The sequence below is a fragment of the Miniopterus natalensis genome, chromosome 2 (assembly GCF_054644295.1).
Source record: "Miniopterus natalensis isolate mMinNat1 chromosome 2, mMinNat1.hap1, whole genome shotgun sequence".
Taxonomy (NCBI): Eukaryota; Metazoa; Chordata; class Mammalia; order Chiroptera; family Miniopteridae; genus Miniopterus; species Miniopterus natalensis.
In genome coordinates this window covers 173,900,354-173,922,731 of record NC_142082.1, presented here as the reverse complement: position 1 = coordinate 173,922,731, position 22,378 = coordinate 173,900,354, and the positions used below count along the sequence as shown (strand labels likewise).

Sequence of the window (22,378 nt, the reverse complement as noted above, 5' to 3'; positions counted from 1 at the left end):
GAACTGGAGGCTCAGAAAGGAGGTTCTTATGGGCCTTGGAAGAATAGCTAGGAGCCCAGACTTTGAAAGCAGGGCTCACCATACTGACTGTAACTTTGGGCAAATCGCTGGCCTTTTCAGCCTCCCACTATAGCGCATGGGAGTAACAAGAGCCTGTGTTTTGTAGGACTAATGAAATAACACCGGTGGGGCAATGAGAGCAGTGCAGAATGTGTTGAAGGGCATAATAGATGTCTCTCTCTTTTTACCATGATCACGGTTGCTATAAATAATGGCCCGAGCCCAGGAGTCACGAAAAGCCAGCCCACACACAACTCCTTTTTCAGAGATTCTGAGAACTAGCAAGTGACCTCAGAGGTCATGCAGCCAACAGATTTCTTAATTTTTCATTGTGAACAACAGAGGCCGTGACTTGCCTTCGGGCAGAGTGGATCCTGTGCAGTTGTGGGTACCCGTGTGCCAAGTGATGCTCTGTGCCAGGCACTGTGCTAGGAGCTGGGGTGAGAGAGGGTCGCACTGCCCATCCTTAAGGAGCCTGCAGGCCGACCTGGGTGACGAGACACCCAGGGGGATACAGTAGAGGGACGGGGGCTGTGATGGAGACAAGGCTGATGGCATTGGGCTTCTCCACTGTTTCCCTTGAGGACCCAGCAAGTGTGAAAGTGAAAAGCCAATGTTTCCACACACAGGCATCACATCGTCCGTGTTGGGCTGGTCAGAGGCTGACTGTGGCACAGGTTTGATTCCCTAGTGGGGCGTTGAGATTTGAAGTTGGGTTGGAGTTCTACCTGGTAGAAAAATAACTGCTAAGACGAACCCTTTAAAACAGTACAGGGTTTGTGACCTTTATTTCTTAGGACGCTTGGTAGCCCGATCCCATAGTTGCTGCCCCTCTGTGACTCGGTTTCCTGACTTTCATGTCCTCATAACAGATCAGCTGCTAAGGATGCAGGTGACCCTGAAACAGCACAACCTTGTGCCTACGGAGACAGATGGGCCCGTCAGGTGTCTGGGGTAGTTTTTGCCTAGTGAAGTCTGGGCACAGAAATATATTTTTTTAGGGGAAACACCCACCACTTTGCAGAGTTGCTCTCTCTGCGGAACTCAGTGGGAGGGTGATTAAGAGGAAGAAAAGCATCATGGTGGGTCCGAGCCTTCGATTCTTTCCATGCAACAGAATGTCGTGTCCGGTTAGGGGCTCAGACCTCAGGGGCGAGTCTGACAGCAGGTTGAAGTGGGAGATCTGAACCCCTCAAGTCAATTAGGCTAAAGCACTTTTCAGTCCAGTGTTGAAACCATTTGAAAGGCCACGCGGGTGATAGAAAATGAAACTTTTCAGTTTCTTAATTGCCAAAAGTTCCCCACCCAAAAGAGCTTAAGGGAAGGTTAATTATGGCGACAAGTTAAAGAAACCCCAACCTTCTAAAATGCCTCCTGGAAAAGCTGATGTGAGTTTAATAGGATTTTAATCCAGAGAGTCTTTTGAATAACTTGAGATCTATTCTCCTGCTACTCTCTCTCCTGATGATCTCAAATCCTTCTTCAACCCAACATAAAAGAGCATTAATATCTCCCATCGATCCATCTCCTAATCCTCTTACCTTTCCCTTTGAGTCTTCTGCATGACATTGCATTTGGAGGGGGGTGGAAAATTCCTCCGTGGAGACAGATTGCAGCCAGGAGAAGCAGACTGACCAAATGTCTTGGCTAGACGGAAGTAGAGGATCATCGCCTTTGGGGAAAGTTGTATGTTGGGAGTTATTTTCCTAAAGCAAATGGACATTTAATGGATTTTGTTCAAGTTGTGGTGATTATAAGGGTCCTGGTGTGGAAGCAAACAGAGTCCAGATTGCTCTGTGCGTGTGGGGGGGGAAGGGCTATTTATTTATTTTATCTCTCTGGCCTGGGGGCAATTAGGATTTTGTCTTTTTTATTTGGATCAATTCATGAAGCAGTGATTTAAAGGGAAAAGTCATTGTGTGAAGACATAAGCAGCATTAGCATGCTCACTCCCTCCCCGCACGCACCTCTCCCTGCAGCGCTCTGGAGCAGGGCCTGATGAGGCTGAAGCTTCAGGCCAGTCGTCGGGAGAGGAAAGCTAGGGTTCCTTGGAGGAATCTGAAAAGACCCTGGGTTTGGGGCCAACTGGTACACATGTGTGCGCATGCATATTTTTTAAAAGAGAAAATTTTTTTCAAAGGTATCTTGATTCCCAAAGAGATGACGAGAATCTTAAGAGAGAAGCTGCCTAAGGCTGGAGGGGGTCCCCACTCCCACCCCTGTGCCTGCCTTTCTTCTCTGCCTTCCTCTGCTTCTCTGTTCTGGGCTCCCTTCTTCCCTTGGTCCCCCTTCTCGGTTCCAAACCTTCTCCCGTGCATTTCACGTGGCCCATGGGTGCCTCTCAGGGCTGTAGGTGCTGTGGTCCCGGGTGTGCAGGAGACTGTGCATTTGTGCGTTTGTAGGAGCTCGCAGGGTGATGGCCGTTTGCTGGTTACCTGGGGCTTGCTGGATGTGTTGATGCTGTAAGTCCCGGCGGCTGGGAATGGGACTTTTGTTTCAACAAATCCCATCTCCCCCAGGACCCAGAACTTGCCTCTCCCTGGTCTCATTTTCTTAAGCTTTGTCCTTGATCTCCAAAGTGACAGTGATAAAGTCCTTGTCCAAATCTGTAGGCTTGGCCTGAGCCCTCTGAAGCCAGTGCGGCCAGGGCAGGGCTCCTGGAGGGAGACAGACATTCTAAAGAGGCTTCCCGTGTCTTCCTTTTGACCCAATGTAGCTTGGCCATACTTCCTGTCGTAAGTGGCAGGAAATCAGATCTCGGGACAATGCGAGTGCTCAGAAAACAGAATTCGGTATTTGGGGATAGAGTGGGCAACCTGCCGAAAAATACATTTATAGACAGTGACATCTTCCAAAAAGATACTGGGAGGACAGTTCCAGTTTAGATTGGTGATTGGAATAAATGACCTTGCAGGTCATTTTAAAAATGTATCCATTAGGTCATTCATATCCATGTCCTCATTCTGTGCACTGATTCATTTCAGCACATTTTACTCTTTGCTCCATGGCTAAGACCCTTTTATACATCTGGTTCTCAGTCTCATTTTAACATGTGGACAGAGAGAGACCAAATGCTCTTCTTGTCACATCAGTGAGAAGCAGGCCCCGCACCCAGCAGACCCACCACCGCCCTGTCTGGGAGGGGGAGGGAAAGAGCTTGGCACTGTCCGCCAGCATTTGCCTCACTCATTGTTGCCAAGACTTTCCTAAAGATTGTCTCTTCTCTAGAAAGAAAGTAGACGCCCCTTAAAAGAGAAAAACACAGCCATCGAAAGTCTTCATCCTGCAGGATGGTGGCAAGCCCCCCTTCTCTCTCAGGGGGGGTATGTTTCGAGTAGCACAGCAACTGCTTTTCCTGGGGGCAGGAGGCCATTGCCTCGGAGGAGAGACGCCCAGGAGCCAGGGAGGCCCGGGTGAAAGCATCCTTCTATTTTGGGCCTGAGAAATGGCCCTCCATGAGACAGGCTGGAGGCAGAAGTCTGGGGCAAGCCCGGTGCCTTGTCGGCTAACCCCTGGGGCTGGTGAAAGTCTGGTGGAGGGAGGGGGTTAGATGGGACTCAGCCTGCACCTTGAACTGCTATAAATTTAAGTGGCCTGCTCTGACCCGGTGGCTGGGAAGCAGGCTCCAGCCGGGCCTGTGGGGCCCTTTGGCTTAGGCGCACTCCCAAGCCAGCCGCCCCTTGGTGTCTGAGCTGAGCAGTTGACCCCAACTTAATGAGACCACGACGTGGGTGTCCAGGGCCAGCTCTCCCGCGGGCTGCTTCCTTGGATCCATATCAATATTCATTAATGATCTGCCCCCCCACCCCAGTGTCCCTGGCTTCACAGAGGGCCTCTGTTGCACCAGGCTGCCCAAGTCATTCATTAACCACCAAGCCCAGTGGCCCGCGAGGCCATGGAGGGGCTCGCAGAGGCCAGCCCACCACCGGGGTATTTGCAAAGGTCATTAATGAACTAATCTGATTTAACTTTTCAAAACAGAGCCTGGGTCACTGGGGTCAGTCTCTAGTCCCAGCATTGTGAGTGAGACTGGGGGGGGGGGGGGGGGGGGAGAGGCTGTGACCTTCACTGAAGAAGAGAAAATGTGAAGGTGTGTGGGAGGCCCTGAGAACTTAGGTATTAAAAAGTCACTGCCCCTAAATCCAGGGAGCTTGGGATGAAAGGTGGGAGGACCCCAGGATGTCCTAGGGATTATCTTTAAGGGCCTTCAGATTCTTGTTTAGGTTCTTCACCTCCTTTCCCTCTCCTGGTGGGAGGACAGGAACCTAAAACCAAGCCCCCCCACCTCTACCTATTCTGAACTGCCCAGCACAGCAGTTAAGTCCACAAGCTGCAGAGTTCTGATTCCAGCCCGGGGAGCCCAGGGCGCTCAAGCAAGACCTCGCATCTCTCGGAGCCTCAGCCTGCTCATCAGTGAAGCAGGATGGTGCCCAGGATTTAAGCAGACAATGGAAGGAAAGTGCTTAGCACAGACCTTGTGCACTGAAAGCTCCCCAAAAAATGTAGCTATAGCTATAGGCTGGGAAACTTGGAAGAGCCTAGTTATAGAGGATGGAGACACAGGTATGGATTCCAGCCCTGCCACCAGTGGCCTGCGTGACTTGGCACAGATTGACCTACTGTGGGTCCGCTGCTTCTCACCCCAACCCTGGAGGCCAGCGAGGGATTGGCTGCCTCACCCATTTCCTAGATGAGAAGCCAGAGGTGCAGGCATCAAGTGACATGCTCACAGTCACACGGTTTGGGGCGGGAGAGAGAAAACTTGAACGCAGACCTGCTGGCTTTCGTTCCGGGGTGCGCACCCCCGTGGAGCAGTGTGAAGCGCAGGCCCAAATGCAAAGGCTCAGGCCTCACTTTGCGCGGGGCTCTCTGCAGCCCCTCTCCCTGGAGTGCTTGGTGTCCTCCGAAGGGAAACTGCTTGCTTCCCAGCCCCGCCCAGGCTGGCCTCTTCCCCACGAACAGAGGCACCGAGACCTCGAGAGCATATTCCCACCGCCCAGAACTTGCCTCGCTTGGATCTCCCTCCCTTAAACCCTGTCTCTGCTCCCCAAGGGGACACCTGCTGAACTCTCCAGCGTGAGGCCTGGCTGGGGCCTCCTTCTACCCAGATGATACGTGGGCTGTACTCAGCTTTGCCAGAAGTTGAATCCTTTGAGTCTTTGCAAACTTCCCAAATTCACCATCGCCCCCCCCCCCCCCCCCCCCCCAAGAGGTCTGACGGCCCAACTAGTGTTTCCCGTTTGGAGGAGAGAAAACAGTCACCCAGAGCTGCAAACACGCTGGGTCTGCTGCCCTCTGGCGGTCAGTTGAGAAACACCAGCAGCACAGCTTTGAATCAAGGTGGGGGCCCAGAGGCTTCTCCCTGCGGAGAGCCTCGTTTCTTTGGTGCGGGGAGAAAGGGAAATGGTAGGGGCAGTGCATCTTGGAAGCTAAACAAATGTGGTGGCTGTACTTCCAGAAACAAGCAGGGTTGGCCCTGATCAAACAGGAAGCGTATTTTCAGGTGTCTTGGCCAGCCTCAGCCCTCACAGGCGTTCCCCAGGTCTCGGAACATGAAACCCCAAGCAAGAGAGTCCCATACCCCCCATTTTATGGAGAGGGAAACTGAGGCCCAAGATTAGAAAGTCTGTTGATATCAGAGCTGGACTGACCATCAGCTTTCTGACTCTAGTCTCAATTCTCCACCTCCCCCATTATTCCCCTCCCACTCTTTTTTCTTTTTTTATATCATCATCATTAAAATTTTGATCACAGTAATGGTTAACCCTGAGCACTTACTGTTGGTCAGTCACTGCGCTGAGATGTGACACATTTGCTAATTGAATTGATGCAGTAATGCAATAATACAGATAGTTTTTGTCCATTTTGTGAATAAAGAAACTGAGGCTCTGAGAGATAAAATACTTGCTCAATTATACAAAAAAAAAAAAAAAAAAGTGGCAGCCTTCCTTGCCCTGCTGGAAAACTTTCTATCCTGTTCTCTGTGCTATGTCAAGCTAAGGACGGAGTAAAAAAAAAATTCCCCAGAGCTTGCAGCTGAACAATAATAGTACTGTTGACCCTTGAACAACGTGAGGGTGAGGGGCACCCACCCCTGCATAGTCGAAAATTCATGCATAACTTAACTCCCCCAAAACTTAACCACTAATAGCCTACTGTTGACCAGAAGCCTCACCAATAACATAAGCAATTAATGAACACATACTCTGTATGTTATATGTATTATATACTGTATTCTTAGAATAAAGTAAGTGAGAGAAAAGAAACTGTTATTAAGAAAATCATAAGGAAGAAAAAATACATTTATAGTATTTATTGAAAAACTCCACGTGTAAGTGGACCCATGCAGTTCAAACCCATGCTGTTTAAGGGTCAACTGTATTTACTCTGCGCTGGTACTGTTCTCAGCAAATCACATAGATGAACTCATTTACCCTCATTTTGTTCCTGTAAAGCAGTACTTTCTAACACTATTATTCGCCCCATTCTACTGCTAGGAAGACCGAGGCACAAAGGTTTAATAATTCATTGTGGGTGCCCCAGATAGTAAGCGCAGAGACGGCATTCCGGCCCAGGCTGTCCAACTCTGCTGCCCAGGCCCTTAATGTTACTAGACTGACTCTCCTGAAATGAACAGGGGACCGACTCTGGACTAAGTGGACCCGGCTATCCCAGATGCCCTTGAGCTATGGCAGGCAGTGTCACATCTCCAAGACCCTCGCCCTGGGGCTGGAGCCATAGGATGTCACATAAAGTAGCATCCCCATTCCTCTCCGTCCCCTTAGGCTGCTTTCCTCTTCAAGAACTTCCTGGCATTGTTACATATTTAAATTTATTTATTGCCGTTTCTTGGGACCCCCACTTGAATATAAGCACCACAGGGTGATGACTCCATTGTACTCACCTCCCAATGTCCAGTGCCCGGTAGTAGTAGTAGCCGCTCAGTACATATTTGTGGAGTGTCCTTTGGCAAGTCTAAGGGTCCCGTGAGTCAGATGTGGTAGAGCAAGAAAGGGCTGGCTTGTCCTGTCCCAGAGGGAAGCTGTTACTGCCGGAATTATGGATGCTTCCCGGGCAAAAGGATGCATGAGTGGGGAGGGGATGCTTTTGAAGCAAAGTGATGGGGAAACAGGAGTGAATGGTCCCCGAGGAGATCCAGAGCCCGGCTGACTGCAATGGGTAGGGAGTAGACCTCATTTCCAGGGCTGCCAACAGAGCCCATTGTACCAGGCAAAGTGCTGGACTCAAGAAGAAAGGAGAGCTGGGGGAGCTTCGGGCGATGAGTGGGAATCCAGGCTCCACGCTAGGTGAGCAGAGTGCGGGGCTGAGCCACCCCAGACTCCAGAGTCCAGCAGCTGGGTCCAAGGAGGTCTGTGAAGAGACTGACACTCTCCGTTCCTCAGTTCACCTGTAAAATGGTGGTAATAGCGTCACCTATAGCATGGGTTGTTATGGAGTGGGACGTTGCATATGGAAGTGTTCAGGGCAGCCCGGCCGGGCATGGCTCAGCAGTTGAGCGTCGACCTGGGATCCAGGCTATTGGGGTTTGATTCCCGGTCAGGGCACATGCCTGGGTTGCAGGCTCAATCAATGACTCTCTCATCATTGATGTTTCTATCTCTCTCTCTCTCTTTCTCTCTCTCTCTCTCCCTCTCCTTTTCTCTCTGTGAAATCAATAAAGATATATTTAAAAAAAAGAAAAAGAAAAGAAAGTGTTCAGGGCAGTGCCTGGCACACAGCAAGTGGTGCATAAGCATGAGCCAGGATGACTGTCAACACGCCTTTTCCTGTTATTATCACAGGGAGCCCACCTGGAGACACGGGCTTGGCGTTAGGGGCATGGACACCCCCAGGCAGGAAGCTGCAAGGACAGTCAGGCAGCCAGCTGTCCACACCAGTGTGCTCTGCCCCCATCCCATAGCGGTGGGACGGATTCATGGTCAAGACTTGAGAACATGGAGAAGCCAGGCCTGAGTTAGAATCCTGGCTGTTGTTTTCTAGCGGTGTGTGTTGGGGTTTTCCACCCAACCTCTCTGTACCTTCGCTTCCTCATTGGCAATGTGGGGAGACCAAATGCACCCACCTCATAGGTAAAATATTTAAAATAGCGCCCAGGGTTAGTTTTTATTACTCACGTAGGCAGTAGAAAGCTTAGCACTTCAGACCTATGGAAACAAGGCTAGACCAGGGCTGGGGAATCTTTTTTCTGCCAAGGGCTATTTGGATTATTTATAACATCATGCACGGGCCATACAAAATTATCAACTTAAAAATTAGCGATGAAAAAAGCCCCTAGATTTATTGAGTTTCGAGTCCCACCTGTGGTTGCCTGGGCAGGGCCAGACCAAATGATTTCTTGGGCTGTATATGGCCCTCAGCCTGGATATTTCCCACCCATTCTCTGGATGAACCTTTGTTTTCTATTTTTTAAAATGAACCTTTATTGATGCTGTCGAGAAAGCATCTTGTTTTGGTGGACTGTCTAGATCATGGGCGGCATTTCCCCAGCGTGGCCACTAGATGGCACACATGTTCTTTCCTGCCCGTGAGGCCCGCGCTGGGAAGCGGTCCCCCGCCGGGGCGCAGCCCGGCCTACATTCTCATTTACTCCTCACCGCGATCCTCCTAGGAAAGAGGCATCCCCCGAAACGCTGAGCCTCGCCTGGCCCACGGCAAGGCCTCAAAAAGGGTTTGCTGTTCTTCCTATTATGGTGCTGCTGGTCCCACTTCTACAGCTAGGACGGAGGCGGGGGCAGGGTAAGGGGCTAGGTGGAGACTGGATGCGAAGCCAGACCTGATCCACTGCAGGTTCAGCATCTTTCCCCCTAACTCTCATTTCAGGGGAATGAGGGGTGCCTTGGGCTCGCTTCATGCACCCCCACCATGTCCGCTTATGCTCTCTGACATTTTCTGGGGCTACTAGATTCTTACTTCCTGTGTGATCCTAAATTAGTTATTTAGACTTTCAGACCCTCAGTTTCTCGTCTGTACAGTAGGAGTCATTACACCTTCCTAATGTTGGAGATACTTCAGAAACGGCAGTTAAACCAGCGCTGACACTGCATGCCTCATGGTCACTTATTAATGCCTCACGTGTTAACATGGCCAGGCTCCCTCCCTCCCTCCTTTTTTTTCCTTCCCTCCCTCCCTCCCTTCCTCCTTCTCTGCACCTGGAACTATAGTGTACTCATGGTTCCTGACCTCATGGTTCCTGCCCTTATGGACCTTACAGTCCAAATGTCCTGGTCTCTGTTCATTCCTGGGACAATTCCACCCCCAGGGTGTCTTCTTTCCTTTAGGCCACAGGGATTTGGGCACCACCACCTACTCTCTCCCCTGGGGTCCCTCTTTCTGCAGGACCCCATCTGTGCAGGCCACGCAGCTCAGGCCCCATCTCCCCCCAACTACACTGCTCCAAATATGTGCAAGCCCACAGATTCCTTGGGTTCTGCTGGGCACCCTCAAATCCTGCTACCTGACTCCTTTCATTCTGCTTCATCATTGATTTTCTTTTCTTTTTTCTTTTTTTAATATATATCTTTATTGATTTCAGAGAGAGGAAGGGAGAGGGAGAGAGATAGAAACAGCAATGATGAGAGAGTCATCATTGATCAGCTGCCTCTTGCACGCCCCCGACTGGGGATCGACCCCGCAACCCAGGCATGTGCTCTGACTGGGAATCGAACCCCCATCTCCTGGCTCCTAGGTCGATGCTTAACCGCTGAGCCACGCCCGGGCACCATTGGCTTTCAAATTGGCTTTGGCATCCAAGGATTCTGCTAGGATGCCTGCAGGCCTTTGGGAGGGAGACACATGATAGGAAGATGGGCCCTCATGGCTCATCCTTGCTGACAGTAGAACAAACAGCTCCGGTTTAATCTGATTTATATTCTGGGGTTACAGGTAATATTGTACTGCTAAAGAAAAACATCAAAATCTAGTCCACTCTACCATGATGGGTGGGAGGGAGATGAATTTTGAGATAATTCAGAGAAAATCTCCAGGAAAGAGAACATTTTGGGGACTGCGTTTTAAAATTAATTTCCAAGGTGCCAAGTGAAATAAGCCAGCCAAAGAAAGACAAATACTGCACGGTATCACTTATATATGAAACCTAAAAAAAAAAAATTAAGCTCATAGAAACAGAGAGTAGATAAGTAGTTGCCAGGGGCTGAGGGTGGGGGATGGGGAGACGGTGAAAGGGCACCGATTTCAGCTGTAAGGCGAATGAGGTTTGAGGATCGAATGCATGACATGGTGAGTAGAGGTGGTAACACTGTCTTATATCATTGGAACTAGCTAAGAGTGTAGAACGCACATGTTCTTTCTCCTCCAGATGATAAATCCATGTGAGGTGATGAGTGTGTTAATTTACACGTGGGGGACACCCTTTCAATGTATACGTATATCAAATCACAACCATGTACACTTTAAATATCTTACCATTTTGTCAATTATACTTCAATGAAGCTGAAATAAAATTAGTTTTTCAAGAAAAATGGGGGTTAACATTTGAGTCATAGCAGTCTGGTGGTTATCTGGAACCCCACTTTCACCACCATTAACTGGACTAATTGGGGCTGACTGCACGCTTCTGACCTTGGTCGTGTCCTGCCAACCTGCCTCTCAGGATTTTGCCTTTCTGTGTTGCAGTGCCCTGGTTCCCAAGGACCATTCAAGATCTGGACAGATTTGCCAACCAGATCCTCAGCTATGGAGCGGAGCTGGATGCAGACCACCCCGTGAGTCCATGGCCCTGCCCAGAAAATTATTTCAGCTCCTCCCCTCCCCCATCCTACTCTGGAGCAATGTAATGTGCCTTTATTTGTTTGTTTGAACAGCAATCATTTATTGAGTGCCTACTCACACATCATCATCATCATGGTCAGTATCATTGCTGGCGCAAATATCCAGAAACTATTATTTATGTATAATACATACATGTGTGTGCACACACACAGACACACTCAGATATGTAAATCATCTTTATTTCTCTGACTTTGTACAGTCACAGGGGATTAAACCTGTGCTTGGGAAACAGTCTACTAACAACTCTTCCAGGTCCAGGGAAGCGTGGGGGTGGCGACATTGACCTGGATCTTGAAAGGAGTGGAAGATGCTAGTCAAATAAGGAGACAGGAGGCGTCATGGTGGAGGGAACAGTGCGTGCGAGGCGCAGGGTCCTGAAGGTGCCCAGAGTATTTTAGAAGGGCTGGTCGGTGTGACCGGTATGAGGACCAGGTTTCAAAAGTTCTGGTACCAGACAGAGAACTCAGACTGTCTTGCGTCCTACGGTGGGGAGGGTGCCCTGTACCGGTTTCTGGGTAGAGGACCAGGGTGGGGAGATTTGACCCAACCTCTCCCCTGGGGTGGAGGGTCCTGGAGAGGAGCAGCCCAGCCTGGGCTCGGAGCCGGTTCTGGCAGCCTCCGTAGGCAAGAGATGCCACCGCCATCACGTTCACTGGCCTTTACTGTCCTCCCAGGCCAATGGCCCCCATTAGCCTTTAAGTGACTTTAAGGCTGTTCCCATTTGCAGGGGGTTAGGGAGCATCTGCATTTCCCCCAGAGTCTGATTTCTCCTCACATCACGTGGGCCCTTACAGTTGAGTAAGCTGTGAATGATCCCCTTTGACACGTCTCTGTCTGGGGCCTCTTGGCCATGGGCCCTGAGAGCAAAGCATCTCCAAAGATACCGTTTCTTTGCAAAGATGTCTGGTCGCCTTTGACCCAGTCCATGGGGTCGGCCCATCTTGGCCTTTCTCCTCTTACCAACCTCCAGTCCCCCTGCCCTGGCCCTCATCCCTCCCGTTGGCCACACCCCCTGTCATCTGGGGATGGGGGGGAAAAGGCCAGTCCAGGGACGTGGCCACCTCCCCACCTCTGTCCTGGTGTGTCTTCTCGGAGGCAGATGGGGCCGATCTTAAAACCCTGGAATTTATTCCTCCTTATGGACCCAGCCCACATTTTTGGCTCCCTGGCCTCTCAGTGTCATGAATTTTATCATAAAAATGCACTTTATCAGGTACACAGTCCTCCTGAGGAGGAGCCAGGCTCTCTCTGTTCCTTCCTGCGGCTTCTCGTCATATCTGGGAGCTGACGGGCCAAGGACAGCGCAGGCCCTCCAGGGTGCGAGCAGAGGTGCGTGTTCCTCGGACAGGACCCTCTGTTCCGCCCCGTCCCATGGCACTCGGGGAGCTCGCCTCTCCCTGACCCTGCTCTTGGCAGTGGCACCGGTGTTTGACCCAATAGCCCACGCCAGGGCCTCCAGAACAGCCGCTCAGAAATGAGGCCGGGGAAGGACTGTTCCCGAAACAGAGGCGAAGGGCTCCTGCGGTGGGGGAAGGAAACAGGGCAGCTGTGCTCCCCTCTGGCCATCGCCTTCCCTCCGTCCCTGTCCCCTTTCTTCCTTCTACTGTGTTGATTAAGTGAATGACACTCAGAGCTAACGTTTCTTGAGCTCGGATTGTATGCCAGGCCCTGTGCTAAATGCTTTACCTGCATTTTCAAAACTTAAATGACCTAACCCATGGGACAGTTGTACTTTCTCGTTTTCAGATGAGAAATCTCAGCAGAGGGGGCAGTGTCCCCAGTGTCTGTGAACTGTGTCCCAGACCACGTGCAAGGAAGGGGGTTGAAATGATTAAATAGGACATGGTCCCGGCCCCCAGGAGCCTCCCGTTGTAGGGTTGAGGGAGGAGGGCTGACTACTCTCCCCAAAAGGGTGGCCGAGGGGGAGGTTTGCAACCGTAAGCCTGGCAAGCAGGATCCAAGTGGGTCTGTTCAGTTTCCATTTCTAAAAGCGACTCTCCTTTCTCCAACCACACTCAGCCTCTGCTCCCGTCCACGTTGCTTCCTTTGCCGGGGATGCTTTTCCTTCTGCCCCCCAGCTGCTCTCTCCCTGCCGGAAGACCTCTATTTGCTTCTAAGGCCCAACTCATATACCTTGGCTCCCTAGCGCCTTCCACCTGCCTGTTGCCCAGGCCCAGTGACTCTCACACTCAATGCTGTAGAGCCGTAGGCACGGCGATTTAGACTTTGATCAGGTCAGAATAAATTCACTACTTCATGACCCATAATAACCTCATAGGAGGCATAAGCTAGAAATGCAAGTGAGAGGGTCATAAGCATGTGTCCTGAGCTACAGTCTACGAAAAAATCACATGATCAAAGGGAGGAACACTGTTTCTGAAACTCCGTCTTCAGCATGTACAAGTTTCACGGTCTCATTAGAGGCTTTGGAAAGTCCTGCAAAAATGAAACCCATGTAACCTAAGGTTTCTCAAACTTACTTACCCATGGAACCCCCTTTAAGCCCCTAGCAACATTATCTTGAATGGTAGTGTTCCCTGGAATACAGTTTGGGTAATATTTGGTTAAATCATAAAGCAAAGACGTACATGATTAAACACCAGGTTTAATGAGTCATACGGTCTGTGCTGTCAATTCTAATGTCACTGTGGGCGGAATGGTTAGGGAGGACTTCAGAAACAGGGAGATCTGAGTTAAGCCCTCTAACAACCAGAGTAGCTGACTGCTTAGCAAACAACCCCCAAATCCATGGCTTAACCCAAGCAAAGTTTATTCCCAGTGCAGTCAATTGGGAAATTGCTCCACACAGTCCTGCAGAGACCAAGCCCCCTTACCCCCACGGGCTGCGCCCTCCTCCAGGTCCTCGGAGCCCTCCGCGCTCTGCGCCTGCATGTAGAAGCCCCTGAGAATTGCTCTTGGGAGCTTTGTATGGGCCGGGACTGAAGGCGACTCACATCTCTTCACTCAGACTCCACTGACTACAGCTCAGTCACAGGCCACAACTAACTGCAAAGGAGACGGAGAAAAGTACGTTAACAATATTCTCAGAAAGAAGGAGGGGGCACCAGCAGCCCCCGCCACCCAGTCCCAACCCCAGAGCTGTCTTTCAGTTTCCCTAACACCCGCACCTGTGTCTAGATGAAGACCCGCACTGCGGGGAGCCTTCTGGTGGGGAAATGTCAGTCAACACCACTGTTCCGTGTTCATTTCTATTCTTGATCCAAGTCTCTCAAACTGCTTTTCGGTCTTTCGGTTGTAGGTATTAAGCTTTCCTACTCACCAGCAAGAGCCTGCTCTTTCCTAAGACCAGTAGTTCTCTCCTTTCCTCTCCCTCCACCCACCCAACCTTCTTCACCTGAGGGCCTGTCAGAATCCATTCTGAGGGTCAGCCAGCCAGTTGAGTGGTCATCAATGACTGTCGCACGCCTACTAAGTTGCTCTGTCAAAGTTATTTATTTATTTATTATTGTTCAAAATATTACAGATGTCCCTTTTTCTCCCCATGGACCCCTCCATCCCCCCCACCTCCCTCCCCGGTCCGGTCCCTCACCACACCATTGTCTGTGTCCTTGGGTTGTGCATAGATGCATATAAATTCTTTGGTTAATCTCTCCCCCTCCACTCACTCCTTCCTTCCCTCTGAGATTCACCAGTCTCATATATGCTTCCATGTCACTGAATCATTTCTGTTCATCAGTTTATTAAGTTCTTTAGATTCCACGAGATCATGTGATGTTTGTCTTTCTCTGCCTGGCTTATTTCACTTAGCATAATATTCTCCAGGTCCCTCCATGCTGTGCCAAAGGATAAGAGATCCTTCTTCTTTACAGCTGCGTAGTATTCCATAGTGTGAATGTCCCACAGCTTTTTTATCTACTCATCATTGATGGGCACTTGGGCTGTTTCCAGATCTTAGCTATTGTAAACTGCGCTGCAATGAACATCGGGGAGCATATATTCTTTCTGATTGGTGTTTCAGGATTCTTAGGATATATTCCTAGAAGTGGGATCGCTGGGTCAAAAGGCAGCTCCATTTTTAATCTTTTGAGGAACCTCCATCCTGTTTTCCATAGTGGCTGCACCAGAAAAGTAATTTTTTAAAAGTTAGGAACAGCTGTCATATGGGTATATATAGTGAACATCTGTCAAAGATCCGTGGACTCAGGAATGAGGGACCCAGCAAGATGACAAAGGTGGTGCAAAGGAAGATACCAGAGACCAAAGTCCATATGGTCGTTGGAAAAGCAAATGCTGGGAGAAGATCACAAAGATGGCCACACAAATCACCAAGGCCCCAGAAGGCAATAAAGTCGTAACTGTGAGTGTTCTCCTTTCTGCTGGACCGAAATCATTTGTGCCTGGACCATAAAATAAATATTTGGCAACTTCTCCCTCTTCTGTAAGTCAGCATCCAACTTTAAAGAGTTGGGGCCTTACTACGTAGCAAATTGCACATCAAACAAATGTACGTGCCCCTGGAGCACACAGTGAGCTTGTTAAATAGCGATCTGATAGGATTTGAAAAGGCACCCTGTGACATTTGTTTTGCTTAAGGTTTGCATAATTTTTTTAATAGCTCTTCGGAGTGTGCCGAGTATGCCAGGCACAGAAAATCCAGTGATAAGTAAGACAAACACATTCTTGAATTTAATAATTATTAACAAGTATGATGATTATATGAAAGGAAAAACACCCAGGTTGCCGAGGGGGTTTATTGTAGAGGAAAACCAATAAACTGGAAAAGCAAGGAAGGACTTTAAAAGTGTGATTCAAACCAAGATAGAAAGACTGAGTAGTAGCTTATTGGTCCGAGAAAGTGAGGAATAGTAATCCAACCAGAGGGAACAGGCCTGTGAGGGCTGCAATACAGGGGGAAAGCGTGGTGCGTTTAAAGAATTAAAATAAGACCAATCTGGATTAATTTGGAGACATAATTTGTGGGCAACTATAGTTCAGCATGGAGTTGGAAATGTAGGCAGGACAAGCTCACATAAAGTCTTGTGGACTATCTTAAGGATTTTGGATGGTACCCTAAAAGCGATGAGAAAGTTTTCAAGGAGGGGAGTGACCCCTCCAGCTTTGCATTTTGTGGGTCTACGTGCGCCCAAGTGAAGGGCGGTGGCTTTGGAGAGGAGACAAAGGAAGTAGTTACAGGGTCCCGGCAGGAATGGTGGAGGCCTGAACGGAGCCTAACAGCGAGAATAAACCCGTAAAGGACAGACTCAAGGTATTTGAAAGGGAAAATGGTCAAAAATTGATTATTGGATGTGAAGGAAGAGGGGAGGAGAGAAGTAAAACAGTAACTCCCGGGTCACTGGCCTAGGCAGCCAGATATCCAAATCCTTTCTAGAACGGGCTTCTTGGCATCATGGGTGGTGACCATGGCTAACAGCACGGAGTGAGCAAGCGCAGTGGGCATGGGCAGATGGCAATGGTAGATACTTAAAAAACCCGCTTTGCACCTCTTGTCTCCTGTGTGCCTTCCTCCTCCCTCCAGTTGCTGTGGGATCCATAGGATGCAAAAAGCCTCTCATTACTGCCTAAAATGTAAATAGCGAGGTAAGAGTTCTGTAGATGCTGTTTAAGAAGCCCAAGGACGGGCGATGGGGCTGAGCGACCACTCTAGAGTGTATTCTTTTTAGGTTCTGAACCAAATTTCTCAGCTTTGGGTTTTCCCGCCGTTGCGCACAAATGCATCACTGTCTGAGTGTCTCCTTGTACTCAGAAGTTTACTTGATCTTGTCCGCCCAGCACTGGGAGGGGCCTGCACTGACCGTCCCGTGCACTGCTGAAGAAACTAGGGCTGCGAGAGGAGAACTGACCCACCCCAGGCCGTGCTCCTCGTGATCGAACGGGTTAATAATCTAACCCAGCCTGCCTGCCTTTCTTTTAGGTTAAAATTCCCCTTTAGTCATTCTATTTTTTTAATATTATTTTTCAATTACAGTTGACATTCAATAGTATTTTGTATTAGTTCCATCCTGCCTGACTACAGATGGCATTTCTGAGGCTTAACCTTAGCCATGAGGTCAAGAAATGATAACATAAAAACTTCTGTCTAGGATTCTCGGGAGGCTTTTCCACGTAGCTCCCCTCCCCCCAGAGCCTCTCATAAGCAAAATCACACGCTTCAACACCCTCAGGCACAGCAAGTCTGAGGGCAAGGCGAGTGGTCCTGTGTAGGCTTTGCATCCTGTGGCACCCTCTCTACTTTCTTCCACCTCTCCTCCCCTCTCCCCCTCCCCCTCATCCCTTCTTTACCAGCAATATATTTTCCTGTCAAAACATACTTGGTTACACGCAGTGCAGCCAAAATTGCTGCTATTAGCCTAATTGAGACAGGGTGATTATAAGTAAATTACCCGCGGAGCTCTGACACTGTGCTATTAGTCTAAATCGAGACGGCGCGATCAGTCATCGCCAGCCGGAGCTTCATTCAGGGCGACTTCCACGAGGTGCGGAGGCCGTGGTCCCCCGGCAGCCCTAAGGATGCGAGGCCAGCTCCCTGAGAGGCGGCCTTCAAGGGTGCGGCTCCTTTCACTGGGAAGGGAGAGAGCAAAAGCCCAAAGCCCATGCAGCCCAGTTGATGGGGGCCCCTTGCAGGCTAATGATGAACTTTCAGTGCCTTTGAGCTGAACAGACCATGGTTAGAAACCACCCCATGGACAGAATCTGTGTACATGTGCGTTGATGTATCTCCATGGATGAATCTGCTGCCACTTTCCATAATGACTTGAGATGGAATTTTACTATTGCTTTTCTTTTTTCTAGCTATAAAAAACCCACACACAGTGGAAAACTTCAAAAACATAAATAGCACGTGAGAATAAAACAGTTACTGTTTCTCGTTTTCATCACATTTGTTGGGCTTTGGTGTATTTCTTCCATCATTTCATTCATTTATATATTTATATATTCCCTCTGACATGCTTGACACCTACTGGATACACAATTTTATTGTAAGCTTTTTATCACTGATGGAAAAATGTTTAAGCTACCTAGACAAAGTACATTACAGATTGAAGGTAAAGAGAAATCGTCATGGGCCCCCCATTTCTGGAGGCGGCCTGATGAGGTGGAGATCCACGGTTTAAGGGAATTCTTCTCTTGTCTCTCTGAGTTTCAACTCTGAAACCTCCACTCACCAGCCTGGGCAGGACCAGAGAACCCGAGTGGAGGTCCTGGTTCTGCAGTTGAGAGTTCTTGGGCTCCCTGAGCTTCACCTTTCTCAGACCTAGTTCAAAATATAGAAATAGATGTTCCCCAAGACACCTTGTAAGTGCAAAAGTCTACACTTCATACTTAGGGCCTGTTTAAGGCATTTACTACTGACTGTTAAATAAGACTGGAGGGTGAGGGTGACTGTCACAGTCAAGCTGTAACGATTGACAACCATGAAATTTATACTTTGAGTTCTCAGTATGGAGATGTGTTCTTCATTTAGCCCAAAAGATGGGTTCATAAAAAGGTATGTTAGTACTGCTTGGAAATCAAATCATGGTGCCCAGTTTTTTTTCTTTGTTTCTTTAAAAAAAAAAAAAAAAAATCTTTATTGATTTCAGAGAGACGAAGGGAGAAGGAGAGAGAGAGTTGAAACCTCAGTGATGAGAGAGTCATTGATCAGCTGCCTCCTGAGCACCCCCCGACTGGGGATCGAGCCCACAGCCCGGGCATGTGCCCTGACCAGGAATCGAACTGTGACCTCCTGGATCCTCAGTTGATGCTCAACTGCTGAACCACACCTGGCTGGCCCTAGTTTTCTTATCACATCATCTCAAAGCAAATTATCATCTCCCAGAAGATACAGACCCAATGGTAGTTTTAACTTTTCAGATCCCTGAGCTTTTCTACCTGCAATAAATGATTCAAAACCATGCAGTGCTCTAGGGAAAACAGGAGTTATACTTTGCAATGATCATGTCATAGAATATTTTCTAAACTAATAATTACTTAACTTATCTGGAATTTAGGTTTTGAATGAAAAAATGTATGGTAATTTTATTTTTCCAGTGTGAAACATTTGGATTTCTCTATTTCTCAAAACATATACACATAAGTGAGATCATACAGTTTTGTTTTCACTCTCTGACTTATTTCACTTAGCATAATACGATCAAAGTCCATCCATATTGTCAGAAGGTTTTCTCTTCTGTTTTATGGCTGAATAAATACATATAAACAATGGAATATTATTCATTCACCTATCATGAACCTTCCTTAGGTTGTTTCCATGTCTTGGTTGTTGTGAATGATACTGCAATTAACATGGGGTGCAGATAGCTCTCCAAAATAGTCTACCTTACAGATTTGTTGTGAGAGTTATAAATAAAATACGTTTCTAGCACACACAGACTGGCACATAATAGGCATTCAATAAATGGTATTTTAAAAAGTTGCAGTGGCAGTAAGCATGTTCTGTTTGTCTAGCAGGGAGTTAGGAGGCAGTGCCAGACACTTTCCATCAGTCAGTCATTTAGTGGGTGGTGTATATCTTCCATTATAGATGCCCACCCTACGGGCTTGGCCTAACGTAGCAAGTTTACAAGTTAGAAATGCTATGGATCAGATTTCTTTAAAACCTGTACACTGTTTGCACTTTCGGATCCCACGGCACAGGGGCTCACACTGAATTGAAGGTGTTGCTAATGGTGTCCCTCATCATATTGTGGGAGAGCCTACCCTTGGTTTAACGGAGACTTTATTTTCAGGGTACAATCAAGGGAAGGAGCGGTGCACTGTCCGAGCTCAAGGGCTCCCATCCAAAGCGTGCATGGATATGCCAGGCCTAGTCCTCCCACCCCCCTCCAAAGCCTCGAGATAACAAGGGCCTCCTTTCTCCTAGGGTTTTAAAGACCCCGTGTACCGTGCAAGACGCAAGTACTTTGCTGACATAGCCTACAACTACCGCCAGTAAGTCTGGGCCGATTGCTGGGGGGGGGGGGGAGCCCTCCCCTAGCCTGCCTCTCCCTTCCCAAGGTTGGAAAATACCAGCATGGAGAGTCCTGCCGTGCGCGCGCGCGCGTGTGTGTGTGTGTGTGTGTGTGTGTGTGTGTCCCTTTAATAACACCTGTTAAAAAAATGCCGCTAGACAAAACAAAATTCCCCGCTGCTGGGGCCCAGCTCCCTCCCAGGCTGTGCTGTGTAATTAGGCAGTGACGTCTGAAATATTATGACGGGCCTCGGTGCTGAACAGAAGAGCCTCTGGTATTCTCCACACTGGCCGTGGAAGGAGGGGAGAGAATCATTTACAGCCAGGGGCCGGCCGCTGTGCTGAAATGAGGCATCTCGGAGGGCCCGCGCCGGCCTCCCGCCTTCTTCCATCCCGCCTGACCCCGCTGCGGGGCAGTTTTCTCAGGAGCCTTTTTCCCGGTCTGGGATGCCATGCTCCTCCTCTGCTTTCTTTTAGCCAAAGGAATATGCAGATGTTAAATGTGTTATTTGCAAGAGAGCTGGGTGCTATTTTGAGTCCTCAGGAACCTCAGAGGGGCCCCATGGGAAGCTTAGTGTCTGGGGGCTGAGCTCCATTCCCGAGCTGAGGGCGTGAGGAAAGGTGAACACAGGGAGAAACCTAGCAGCGGACCGGACCACCGAGCAGCGGTTCTTTAACACCTGGATAGGATAGAGGAAGGTAAAGGAGATGGCAGGGCTCTGCACACTGGGGACAAAGTCACCTTCCAAATGGGAAAACTTCCTCCTCTGAATGACTCCTTGTAACGGAAGGATCCAGAACCATGCTGACCTTGGCCTAGCGCACGTGGGTTTTGGCTTGTGGCGGCAGGAATCACAGACCATGGCGACTTCTCTCTCCTGTTCTTCCCTTTGCCCCAGCATGGTCAGGTGGGTGGGCACCGTCAAGTCAGGTACAGATAAGAGCCCTTCTTCAGCTGATCAATAATAATAGATCACATTTACTGGGATTAGCTCCCTGCTATATCTGGGAATTCGCTAAATGTCTGTGTACATTATTTCATTTTGTCTTAATAGTAACTCCCCATTTTCCCAATGGGAAAACTACAGCTTAAAACAGTTAAGTAACTTGGCAAAATCATATACCAGTAGGCGGCATGCTCTGGTTTTGAACTCAGGCTTGTTTAACTCCAAAGTCATTCTCAGTCACTTCCCTGGGTGTCTGGGGACAATCAGAGTCAGCAGACTGCATTTCTCCATAGATTTCACTCTATGCCGGTTTCTCTCTTTCCTTTCTGTGGTTCCTTCTCGGTCTCTTCTGGCCAATTCCCCCCCCCACGCCAGAAACAGTAACATCTTCCAGGACTCAACTTTGGCCCTTTTCTTCATCTTCCACCAGCCTCCATGCCAACAGCCCCCACACTGGGGTTTCTAGCTCCTTCCCAATAATTGCTCCACATGGGGATCAAACTTGTGCACCATGAACCATAGAATCCCAGCATATTGATCGGTTGAGAAAGCGTATGTCCGAATAGTTAGCCCATGTAAGAGTGACACAGGCTAGGCGCAGAGAGGTTTACTAACTTGCCCAAAGCCATCCGGCTATGACCTGGCACAGCCAAAAGTTGAACCCAACTCTCTTTGTTTCCAAAGCCTGTATAATGGTGCATCCTTAGGCAGGGGTTTACCTGATGCCCCTTTCCAGTCCCTGCTGGCATCACAGGACCTTCTGAGCTTGTCTTGCTTTTAATACTTAAGCAAAAATCTGTCTCTTCCCCCTGATCCCTGCCCAACTTCCTACAGACCATAGCAGTGACTTTGCTTTCCTGACCTTGGATGAGCTGCAGTTCTGAAAAGGCAGGAGTGACCTAGTTTGGAGCCAGATGACTATAAGCCATGATTCTGAGATAAACAGTCTCTCCTGGTCCCAGATGCTGAATATCCTGTTAGGAAACAGGCCTGCAGCCCACAGAACAGTCACTGGTCTTCAAAGTCAGGCTTTCTTGGCTTTTATTTTATTTCACTATTCAGAACACAGCTCATTCTTAGATAGTTTTCCAAAGCACCTTTCAACCTAAGGACTCTGAAACTATTATATCATGTTGCCTGGGAGCTTATTGGAATCTAGATGCCTGGGCCCTCCCACCCCCACAGATTCAGGATCCACGGGGCAAGTCCAACATATGTACTTTACCAAGCTCCCTGCAGTTCTGTTATGTCATAGTGGAAGACACCAAGTAAGCAGATCTGATACCTCGCATGTGTTTAAACACTTTTATAACTTCCCAGGGGCCGAAATATCAATTCTAGCAAGTACATCCCACTACACTAGGGTCTCAAACTCATGGTGCACATGTCCAATCCTCTCTAGCCCACAAATCATTGCTTTAGTTCACATAATACAGAACTGTACCTGAAATTCGATGCTTTTGTTTCAAAAGAGGATGCACTCTTCAGTTGTCTCAACCCCACCCTCCTATTGCCTATATCTACTACTTTACACATTTACTTTCCCTCCCTGGCCCCAAGGTAAGTGGATTTCCACCTTCCCTAAACAATTAGGCAGATGAGAGAGCAGAAAGGCCTAGTGGTTTCCCCCTGT

At 48.9% G+C, this 22,378-nt stretch overlaps 1 protein-coding gene across 1 annotated transcript in view; it reads left to right on the top strand.

The window, feature by feature from the left end:
• PAH (phenylalanine hydroxylase) overlaps positions 1 to 22,378 on the top strand; it is a 54,372-nt gene that overhangs the window by 21,389 nt on the left and 10,605 nt on the right. The window contains exons 4-5 of the mRNA XM_016223152.2: positions 10,714 to 10,802; positions 19,712 to 19,779. Of these exons, the coding sequence (XP_016078638.2) occupies positions 10,714 to 10,802; positions 19,712 to 19,779 (157 nt within the window). The remainder of the gene's footprint in view (positions 1 to 10,713; positions 10,803 to 19,711; positions 19,780 to 22,378) is intronic.